Here is a 12,007-nt window from a genome sequence, read left to right as displayed (position 1 = left end):
TCTTGTTGTTAGAGAGAGATTGAACGGAAGCCGTATTAAGGGGCGGCTAACTACCCTAGAGTTAGTAAAGGAGTATCGGGAGGGTGGGACCTGATCTTACTTATCATTAAGTAAATCTTTAAGCTATTCATATTCATGGCACAGCTTGTTTTTGCGTTTCCCGGCTGAGTTTTGCCTTTCTCTATAGAAAGGTATTAGAATTGCTGGAAAAATCGACTTTCGAACGGAGCCTCGGAGACCCATAGTGTTATATACCATTAGACTCAGTTCGTCGAAATCGGAAAATGTGTGTGGTGTGTGTGTGTGTGTGTGTGTGTGTGTGTGTGTGTGTGTGTGTGTGTGTGTGTGTGTGTGTGTGTGTGTGTGTGTGTGTGTGTGTGTATGTGTGTATGTGTGTGTGTGTATGTGTGTGCACTTTTCGAAGATATTTGAACGCGCTCAATTTTCTCAGAGATGGCTGAACCGATTTTAACAAACTTGGGCTCGTTTGAAAGCTACTATCGGACCATTGATCAAGTTCGAAGATCAAATGGCTGACTTTTGGTTCCAGATATATGATTGTATAAGTGACGTAACCGACAAAACACGTTAATTTTTACCGCTCTTATATATATATATATATAAGGGTGCCAAAATTTTGGGATCACCTCTATTTTCGTTAAGTTCTAGTGCTCAAAAGTTTAAGCACCTCGAAAAAAGCCTTCATGCAAAATTTGACCTAAATCGAAAATTTTTTTTGATGCCAAAACTCTTAAAACTGCATAAAACATCGAAATTTATTGTCATCTCAAAAAAAAATTTTTTTTGAAAATATCAACTTTCTGGGACTTTTTTCATATTTTTTCTAGGTCCCAAAAAGTCGATTATAAAATAATTTTTTTTTTTCGAGATGACACTAAATCTCGACGTTTCATGCAATTCTAAGCGTTTTGGCATCAAAATTTTTTTTCGATTTCGAAAACTCCCCCCTATGGTGATTTTTCAAGATATATGAAAATTCCACTAAGTGGGCTAAGAAGGCTTTTTTTAGATTAGCACCACTGTTCTCATACAAATAGGCAACGCAAATGTCAAGCACTAGTTTGGAAAAATGATGCTGATTGTGTGACATAAACACTGAAGCATGCTTTTGTGAACTACTCGAATCAATCTGAATCAATTGGTGTCAAAATTAGTATCCAAATTTATAATAAAAGTATGAAACATATTTTCATGAGACTGTTATGAAAGAAGAGAAAGGCATTATCACACCACTAGGTGGATTAAGAAGGGTTTTTCATGTTCTTCCGGTTGTGGTGTAGTGGCAGTTGGTCAGGACTGTAGGACATTGCTGGCGTTTTCTGCAGTCCGAGGAATCGTATGCCATACCGTTCCATAGAAGAAAAGGATGAGTTGGTAAAGTGGGTTGTAAAATGAAGAGAAAAAGAGGGCACTAGATTTGCACGTCTATGGCTTTTAAGAAGTTATAGAGGTAGGTCAGTTCTACCTCGAGCCCGAAGGGAATCGATTAGCTGGAGTGTGGCGTCACAATACTCGGAGCACACCCAAACAAAATGTTCGATGTCGAAGTAACCGTCTCCACAAGCACAGTGGTTACTCTCAGTAAGGCCCATACGATGAAGATGCACTTTGAGCAAGTAGTGGTTTGACATAAGCCTTGATATTGTCCGAATAAAGTCTCGATTCACATCCAACCCCCGGAACCAAGCTTCCGTCAATACCTGCGGTATAATTGAATTATAGGTTTCATAGGTTTCACCTTGTAATGCGCCCACCTTGGCCAGTGAGTCCGTCATCTCATTGTCCCTTACGGAACAATGTGATGGGACCCAAACCAAGGTAATTCGGTATGATTTTTCAGACAAAGCACTCAGTTGCTCCTGTATTTTCCCCAGGAAATACGGCGAGTACCGAAGCCAGTAGACCCGTCGAGATGTGATTCGTCAGTGTAAAACATTTTATTACAGTCGACTTCTCTAAATTTGTCATTAAACATATTTATGATCACTTGAGAGCGTACGGGATCCGGAATTCCACATACTGGACTCTTTCCAGCTTAATGGAGTGTATTTTCGCGGCGGAACGGAAACAGAAACATCCATACTCCATCACTGACAATATCGTTGTTTGGTACAGACTTCCCAGAAACGAAACAGACGAAACAGAATCATTATTTCAACAGTTTTCGAATACAGGAAAGCATTGCAATCGGCCGATACGAGTTGTGGTCGGAGGCTGGTTTGCTCGGTTTCGAGTGGCTCGTTTCATAGGTAGAGTGGCTCGTTCAAGGATTTCCGCGTAAGATCGAATAAGAAGAAATACAGATAATAGAAGATTACTCTCGCACGACCAACGATTTTGATTATTACTTTACACCTGCTTCGGTCGGCATAGGGAGACTTCGCGTCATGCATATAAAATATCGCATCGTTCTGTGTAGTATGAAGTGTCGAACAAAGAGTAATCTGTAAATATATGCTGTATAACATTTTTTTTATTTAGTAGGTGCTTGCCTGTTATCAAATCAAGTAGCTCATTCAGCGAGGGAATGACTAAATTGTAAAGTATGTGTGCTCGCAGGATAGTCGCTTTTTCTGTGTGTTGGTGCAATTTTCCATCTGCTGCACACCGTGTTCGCTTGAGTATATTAAATATCAATTGAAGAATCGACTAACAGGTCAATTTAAAACTTTCAGCGGTATATATTTTTGGGTCGAATTCGGAGGGCTTGTGAATGGTGATTTTTTGCTGATATCTTTTTGGAAACACTGACAGATCCCCCGTGTATCGTGTCTTGTGTCATTTTCAAACTTATTCAGTTTGGTTTATAATTAAATCATGAATCGTCGTTTGGTCTATAATTCAATCATGAATGGGCGCTGGCAAAGTTGGAGGAAGATCCACACACTAAGAACCAATTCTCGAACTAGGTAAAGTAAAATACCGAATCAGATCGGCAACTCACAATTTTGATAATTTCTCAGTAATCAATATTATGTTTTCCGAGATTCGTTAAGTAGATTTACTGATTTTTCGGCAAAGTGTATCTTTTTGCCGACATTTGGCAAAATTTTGTGCTGAACTACTTGGTGTTTAACAATTATCCCGAAATCAGCAAATGTGTTTGCCGAAATTTCGAAAAACGTGTTAGATTTTGTTCTTTTGTTTTGTTTTTAGTTAGTTTTCGGCTTTTGTTTTGTTTTTCTCTTGGTACTACGCAGTTACTTTCTGACGAAATGTTTCGGTGGTCATTGGAAAAATGGATTTAATTACAAAGGAAAACGCGCGAATCTACGTTCTTTTCATTAAGTATAATAACTACAAATTATTGTTGATTATTTATAGGAATCTCCTTCAGATTCTGCTTTCTCTGTCGGGAAGTCATTATATTCGACAATCGGCGTTTAGCCCGAATTGCGTGTTTCACAATTGTACGTCCTCGAAACATAAGAGATGTACTGTATGTTTTTTGAATGTTTATACGGAAATAAAATGAAATCTTGATCCCCAATTAAATGTTTACAATTAAAAGAAAAGGTGTTCTTTGTTCACTTTGAATTGCTGAAGGCTCACAAATCACACTTCACAGTAAACTTTTTGCTAACAATTTTGGTAATAACTGACGTTTGCCGAGACTCCGCAATTTTATTTTTTGCCGAATTGATTACCGAGTATTCGGTGGAGATTTGCACCGCCGAATACTCGGTAATTTGTAAATTGCAATTATTTGATGAGATTCAACGAAAAAAAAAGTGTGCACTTTCTCATCGAAAAATTGTGTTCAGCGGTGAAGCTCATTATTTTTGATTGAATGGATACGATGTTTGGTGTCATATTTCGTGAAATACCGGCCGATATATTAGAGAAAGTTTGCCAAAATAGGACCTTGCGCATAGGCTATCTAAAGCGGAATCGCGGCATGAAATCATCATCGAAACGAAAAACGAAACGCTTCAATAGCGGCCCTTACACGATCATTAAAAGTGTCATTACTAAAAAAGTAATGTCATTTTTAATGAACGTGTAAGGGCAGTAATGATCAATCCTCCATACAAATTTAGAATGTCATTACTTTAGTGGTAATTAAAAATGACATTAATAATTTTCGTGTAAGGCCCGCTAATGATGTGTCATCGATACAACTGAGCAATGACACACTGCAAGTGGTTACCTGTATGCATGAAAACAAAAAGTGTCTCAGTTTTTTGATCAATTATTCAGTTATTTGAACTGAAATGTCAATTGCAATAAAGACTTTACAGGTAGTTTGCTCTAAATATGTTGCGATGTAGTGTAATTGAATACAATTTTTATTTGGGATATGAGACATTGAAGTTAGGGTTGAATTTTTTGGAAGCAAAGAAAAGTTTTGGCATTAGATTCCTTTTGTGGAATTTGGCCTTTCTGTTTCAACAGACTTCGCAGCCGATTCTTAGCGAACAGAATCATTGCGTGGCTAGTACTACAATCCTACTGACAATATGAATCCTTCCAGTTTGGGGCTAGAACATATAACAACTGGCTTGTAAGCGCCGTATGCATTGAACCGCTAATCCGGGTAAATTTTTTGGAAGGTTTCATTGAATCAAAAATGTTCTGCTTTTCAACAGTATACACCGTTTCAACGACGTAATTTTGCTCATAATCTTGACACTAATCTCACTTATGGTAGCGATAGAATGTAATTCACGAGAAGGAATTAATCAGCAAATTGTTTACAATGCATCAATCAGTTTTTACTCCAACTCCAAGATGGCTCAGAAGACCACCTGAAGATCATTTTAACTCAAGTATGCTGCACGTGTTTTTTTGCTAGTAAAGATTACCTTCTTATAACACTGGATCTTATATTCGTAGATTTTTGCCTATACTTTCAAACCAGATTGAGTTGATGTTGAGATTTACATCGAGATCGGTAGTAATGCATAAAAACATTTATAACGGAATCATTCGAGCATAAGCAAACAGCGTTAGTTTGGGCGTGAAAGTAAAAGTGTTTTAAATTGATTGAATGCCCAATTTCCCGTAACCATTTACCATCCAATCCAGCAGTGCAAACAAATAGACAATTAGCAATGAAACATGTAATTAGTGCAGCATGCAAGAAAGAAATCAAAACAAAAACGAGAAAAATTTAACCAATTATTCAACATCAATGTTCAAACTTGTTCGATCTATCGACCGACCATACTATCACCCACCTGTCGGAGTAGTTGAACATGTTCATCGCGGATCTGAGTGTACATATTCTTCAATTTCTGAAACTTTTCCTCGCTGGCTTTGGCTCGTTCTTCCTCCGCTTGGGCTTTTTCTGTTTGTAACAAAAACAAAACATCAATATACTATTTCTAGTAAATAATGGTAGACGTACGTTCTAGTGTAGGTGCACTTTGTGCCCGTAGTTCAAGTTCTTCCTTCTGAATGCGCAAATTCGACAACTCACCCTGGGAATGGGTGAGTTGTGAGTTCATCTGCCTAATTTGATCTTCAAGCCGATGCTGCACATCCCGCTGTTCGATCGTTAGTGACTTGATGTAGTTGTTGAGTCGTTCGATCTCCATCTGTAGATGTCGGATCAGATCGTCTCTGTCTTTAAGCAGGCGCTCTAATTCCAGCAGCTGGTAGTTCGGTGCTGCCTGCTGGATGTTATTTTGCTGATGATTGTGATGGTCCTGTGGTAACTCTGGAATAGGTGGAGCCGCTTCCGTGGTATCGATCAGGTTTTCTGACATGATTGACTCCGTGTCATTGTCCATCGGCTCAGAGTCAGGCATTACCACGACGGGAGCTTGATAGTTACCGAGGTCACTCTGCTGTTCAAAATTCGGTGGAGAACTTGGCAGCCTTGGAACCGTGATCAGATTTACGAAGTACTGTAAGCTGCGAGATTGGTTGTAGAAGGACTTCAACTGTTGGAACAGCGTGCGAAAGCGTTCCCGATGTCCGGTTAGAAGATCCGAGGGGAGGTTAGCGTGCAGTTTGAACATTATTCGTACGACAAAATCGTACAGGGGGTTTGAATCCTGAATACAGGGAATCAGTGGGGCCAATCGGCACTGTCCGGCGGAGGTCATTGAACTGACACAGAATGTGGTGATGGAATTGAAAACTATGGAAAAAGAGAGATGTTAGAAATGTTCTAACGCAAACGAGGTAAGACCACTCACTTGTTGCTTGCAGGGCAACGATGTCGTCTAGGTAGTCAAAAATTTCTACCGCCAGCTGGAAGCTGAAAGATGGAAAAGAAATTTAATGTTTATTCAATCTCTAACCCAACTGGTTTTATTTATTAGAGTATAAATGAAGGAACCGATTTTCTATGGGCAGCTTTTTGAGACATAGTGAACATTTTATAAAAGTTTCCATGGCAACTTAAGATAGTCGATTACGGATAAGAACTACAGAAGTTCATAAACTTTTAAAATGCAATCATACTGGTACTTACTAAAAATTAATATCACCCCCACCGATCTGCTCCAGCTCTCCGGAGCGCAATGTCAAGCTACCTGGTATCCGAGGGTTCCGATCGTGAAATTCTAGTTTCGTCACCAGTAGCTTGGTGTAGTGTTTGATGCAGATCCCGTAGCCATCGTTCAGGTGTCCCCACAGTTTACCGGCTTCGATTAACATCCCACGATGGCGCATTGAATGCTGACAGCAATGCGGGTGACCTTCGCGTAAAATTTTGTGCAGTAAGTGACAAAATTTCCACGCCACGATTCGATTCTCCTGAATGGGCTGCCGGATGGCGATAGCCCAAAATGCGTGACCACCCTTACTGTGGAAGGTACCGATGATGGCAGCCCGAACATGTTTGACCTTGATAGGAGCCTCAACATTGCTCAGCGCTTTGGATATGCTCATGGTCTAGGAAGTGTGAACAAACATTTGACTGTTAATTATTCCGCAGTTTTTTTTCGATGATGATTATGATGATGTCAGTGCAGTAATAGTGCTGTTAGTAGCTATATACCAAAATAATATTGCTTACTTACCAGATTATAATACTCTTTGTCGGTCAACGACATGTTGTGTGATTGTTTTCAAACCTTAACGTGCTTAAAAATGGTCGACCCGTGTTTTTTTTTATAATTGAATGAAGCTTGGCTTCAGTGCTAAAAAATCTTTTCTTAGTAACTAACGGCTTTTAGAAAGCCATTCATGGGAAAAATTGAAATGGCCGTTTCTTAGAGAACTATAATCAGTCTAATAAAGTTTAGATGTTAAAAACTATCGCCGTATCAGACAATTAGTTTGCGAACTCTGTTCAACTTCATTTGTATTTTTCGATGTTTGTTTTATTTCTCTTCCGTGATATATCCTTCTTGAGTTGGCGGTAAAATTTTTACGCCTGCGTGCGCATCGAAAGTAAAAACTAGTAGTATTGAATTTTACTATGGCCACTTGACGGTATCGTGGTGTTGCACAATTCTTCTCTTCTTGTTTCTTGGTTTTATCTTTTAATCGCTTCAGTGAATTTTATACAATCGATCGTTATGCGTTTTGTTGTCCCACCACACCATTTAATTACTTTAAAAATATTTTTACGGCCGTGAGCTCATTCAACACCTTCGGTTGGCAATGGTACTATGTTCGGAACAATTTGTTGCAATTCTTTCACACAATCTGAAACAGAGATAAAAAAGAGAAAAAGAAAGAAGCGAAGATGCATAGAAGAAGATATCAATAAGATAAGACAGTAAACTGTGACCATCGTTTGATTTGTTACAGTGAGCTGGCCTGTGCCTGCCGATATCTGGGTTCGGTGTAATACTGTTGATAGGACGGATGAACAAGGATATGGCTTTATCGATTCGCCATCCGGACACAAAAAGATAATCTGCTAATAGGGATGGTACTCGGAAGGCAAAGTATCGATACCTTGGGTATCGGGATACCGAAATTTGTGTATCGATACAAGGTATCAAAAGGCAATTAAGTATCGATACCTGTAAGTATCAATTGATACTTGCGCAGCAATCATTTCAAAATAAAATAAAATTGTCGACTGTGGCGTTATTTTATGATGTACAGATGTTAGCACACAGCAAAAAAGAATTGTAACAATCTCAATTTGATTATCAATCAATGTGAATAAAAATTAGACGTACTGAACATCAAATGCAATAATTTTCTGTTTTCAAGAAATATTGCTGATAAATCACACGATATAACATCAAAACAACGTAGTATGTAGTTTACATCAGCTAAACTAAAAGCCAATTCCTATTGCTATTATTCCATCGTTATTAGGCTCACTGAAAGAGAGTGCAATAAGTGTGCAAAATTGAAATGATATAATTGTCTGAGAGTATGTGCGTGTTTATTTTATGGGTTTCTCTCATTGCACTCTCTTTAAGCGCACCTGTGGGACGAAGCGAGATAGTCGAGAACGAATTTTAACGACGGCTAATCCACGTCATACTAATACATTTCACGCAGCCCATCTGGGTTCGATTCCCAACCCCGCACATAGGGTTAGAAAGTTTTGTTGGGCTCGGAGAGGGGAATGGCCTTAAGGTTAAAGCCTCTATAATTGAAACAAAAAAATGTTCCGTCGTAATAAGAATTGATTTCAATCTGTTGCGATACTGTAAGTATCGAGACCAAAAGTATCGATACTAACAGTATCGCTCTGATGCGATATCGATACCAAAAATACCCGATATTTGAAAGAAAGTATCGATACCTTAAAGTATCGACTCGGTATCGGACATCCCTATCTGCTAATAGAGTGACTCGCTGACCACATTGGTTGGAAAACACATACATCATGTATATGGACTTGTTTCACAGAGGCACAATTTCTTTTCTGTTTGTTATCAACATTTTGATTTTAGTTTTTAGTTTTGGTTTCTCTAAAAAAATTTTTAACAGATTTGTACTTAAAGAATTTCATGTTTGTTACAATTTCCGAAATTCAAAGTTTTTAGCTTAAAATATAAAGAGTGTTTTTTAAAAGCTCGCTGATTCGAAATTTAAATACACATGTCAAATTATGAAACAGCCAATTTTTTGCCTTTCTCATATAGAAAGGTTATACAATCACTGTGAAAACCGACTTTTGAACCGAGGCCCGGAGGGCCGAGTGTCATATACCATTCGACTCGTCGTCGTTTAGCTCGTCGAGTACGCAAAATGTCTCAGTGTGTGTATGTGCGTATGTGTGTATGTAACGTTTTTTTGCACTAACTTTTCTCGGAGATGGCTGAACCGATTTTCACAAACTTAGATTCAAATGAAAGGTCTTGTGGTCCCATACAAAATTCCTGAATACTATTTGAATCCGACTTCCGGTTCCGGAATTATGGGGTAAAATGTGCAAAAAAATGTGAAAATAAGTGCACTAACTTTTCTCAGAGATAGCTGAACCGATTTTCACAAACTTGGGTTCAAATGAAAGGTCTTGTAGTCACATACAAAATTCCTGAATATTGTTTGGATCCGACTTCCGGTGCAAAAAAATGAAAATATGTTTTCTAGCTTTTCTCATAGATGGCGCGACCAATTTTTATAAACATAGGTTCAAATGAAAGGTCCTGTGGTCCCATACGTAATTCCTGAATTTCATCTGGATCCGACTTCCGGATCCGGAAATATAAGGTAAAGTGTGTTAAAAGTTGTATACCATTACTGAAAAGGGCGTAAAAAGTTTTCTAAATCGACCTCAAATCTTCTCCAATTAATAGTTTTCATCAGTAGACGGTCAAACAAACCGATTTCGGTTATTCTTTTTAAGAATCGAAGAAAATTATTTTGAAGAATACCACAGTATTATATATGATGGTATGATTGATATAAGAAAGGCATCATTACACCACTAGGTGGATTAAAACTTGCCTTACTTTTCACTATACGGGGCATCAATTAAATGTTTCAAAAATAGCCGTGTTTGCTGTCATAATTTTGAACGATAATAACCCAGTCTTTGTTGATGGATTTTTTTTACGAACCAATCACAGCATGCCATCATGATGCCATCCGTTTGATTTCTCTCGCACGGCCGACGGTTTCGATTGTTGCTTACACCTCGAATTTCATTTAGTAGCAAATATGCCTCGATCGGTATAGGGAGGCTTCGCTTTAAGCATCAGAAAATACCGCATCGTTCTAGAAGTATGAACTGTCGCACAAAGAGCACTTTTGAAGAAATGATGACCAATGATTCCATCAGCCCACAGACATCGGGATACATCGGCGTGTGGATTATTTTTGCTCCCAATATATCAATTTTGCTTATTGACGTATTCATTCAACCAAAAATGTGCCTCATCACTTAAGAGAATATTGCGCTACAAACAGTTTTAATGGCACACTAATTTTGAAACGTTGTTTTGGAGTTAACCTATTCATGATGATTTGCCAAACAATACTGAATAGAGATGTCACTTTACACTGTTCAAACAACTTTCAGACAATAGAGAAATTCGTTTAAAAAAACAAATCTCCTAAAAAGCACCCGTTACATTTATCTTAGTATATATCATCACCATTCATGAATAGATGCCACCAAATTTCTCTAAGTCTGCGCGATAATTGTTCTACCTCGCACTGATATTCCAGCGAGTTAGGACTTCATAAGCATCCACATATTATAAATCAGTTTTGTATCTGGAGTTTGCAAGGACCCGTCCACACTTCTTTACAAGTCTTTCCCAGGCGACTTTAGTATATGGGATATATGTCCCCTTGAAGCACAATTTCTTCATAGTTGCATCCGTTTAACAAACCTCAGGAGTTCACGGCGGTGAATTTTGACTATCTCGTCGGAATTTGGATTTTGGCTAAACAGTTCTAAACAGCCGAAACAATGGGAGAAAAAGCACTGAAAAGCACCGAAAGCCACCTAAACAGATCATTGGAATAAAAAACTTTGTCCAGTAGCGATTTTTGTTTTCTTCAACCAAGACCTTCCGTTTTCAGAGTGACTTTGCAAGGATTTCAAGGTTGCGAGGAGATATTTCATTACCGATTCATAAAAAAACTGTTGTATAGTTGAGCACTCGTACACGCTCTCTTCTTAGCCAGTTGAGCTTTGGCGGCCTGACAGTTGGAGAGTTGGATTTCTGTTGACCGATTATTGTTTTATCCTTTTGTCGTGCCCCGTTCTTTATAGTCATCGACATTTTGTACCCACTCCACAACATAAGTTTTAGACATTTTCATTGATTTAGTAGTCAATTTAAATGATAATTTGAGTTTTTTTTCATGTTTACATAGAAGTGGTGTTTAAAAACGCATCGCGTACTTTGCCCTTTTTCATGTTCACACTTCTTGAGGTATATCAAGATAAATTTCTATTGATTCTTAACTTTGCGTTGGTACGACCATGTTGCGGACTGAAATATCTCTTAGACATTTGTCTGGTCATCAATTTGCATGATCCACAGACCAGACCTGACCATTTCAAGACCAGTTTGAATATTTCGCTATGCGTTGAACCACCCGGGTTGGCGGTTCAATGCATTGGGCACTGGTCTTACTCGACATCATTCTGCATTTCCGGAAGAATGTAGAACGATTGGCAATACTTATGAACAGAAGTAAATTCGGCACCCTATGACACAATCTGCCAAAACCTTTTATGATCAATTCAACAAGGATTCATTCACTCCATAAAAATACGAACCCCCATGACTATAGCTCCTTACCACATTGGGTGAGAAACGATAGAATAGTCTTCAGTTATAGATCCCAATACACAGATCCACTATATATGAGCCATTAAAACCCTAGATTCGTTGCTACGTCCATGCGGGACAGTTACGTATAAGGTAATATGACATATCGTAATCGCATTCACACAAATCACACGAATAATGCTCAGCACGTTGAACAGTAGCCATGTAATAGTTGTGTTTGCAATGTACAGTCAGAGCTTTGATTAGAAAACTGCCTTGATGATTTTGTCTAAGGGCTAGTTTGCAAGCTTTGTCAATAGCTGGTATGTTTCGATGTAGCCCTAGTACGACTCTTGTGCTTCATTCTATTAGTTGACAATGGTTCT

The 12,007-nt window shown here is 38.4% G+C and overlaps 1 protein-coding gene across 12 annotated transcripts in view; it reads right to left on the bottom strand.

Moving 5' to 3' along the window:
• The window catches only part of LOC131439085 (huntingtin-interacting protein 1), a 58,517-nt gene that overhangs the window by 13,306 nt on the left and 33,204 nt on the right, over positions 1-12,007 (bottom strand). For 6 of the 12 annotated variants that reach the window (XM_058609685.1, XM_058609675.1, XM_058609676.1 and 3 more), the window contains 5 exons: positions 6,446-6,867; positions 6,168-6,229; positions 5,372-6,109; positions 5,202-5,311; positions 4,827-4,865 (listed from right to left, as the gene is read on the bottom strand). In XM_058609685.1, coding sequence (XP_058465668.1) covers positions 4,827-4,865; positions 5,202-5,311; positions 5,372-6,109; positions 6,168-6,229; positions 6,446-6,867 — 1,371 coding nt within the window. Of the gene's footprint in view, positions 1-4,826; positions 4,866-5,201; positions 5,312-5,371; positions 6,110-6,167; positions 6,230-6,445; positions 6,893-6,995; positions 7,627-12,007 lie in introns of all 12 variants that reach the window. The other 6 variants (XM_058609681.1, XM_058609682.1, XM_058609683.1 and 3 more) reach the window with 3 other exon arrangements.

Source organism: Malaya genurostris, chromosome 3 (assembly GCF_030247185.1).
Source record: "Malaya genurostris strain Urasoe2022 chromosome 3, Malgen_1.1, whole genome shotgun sequence".
Taxonomy (NCBI): Eukaryota; Metazoa; Arthropoda; class Insecta; order Diptera; family Culicidae; genus Malaya; species Malaya genurostris.
The sequence above is the reverse complement of the archived record's forward strand: the minus strand, read 5'-3'. Positions and strand labels throughout refer to the sequence as shown.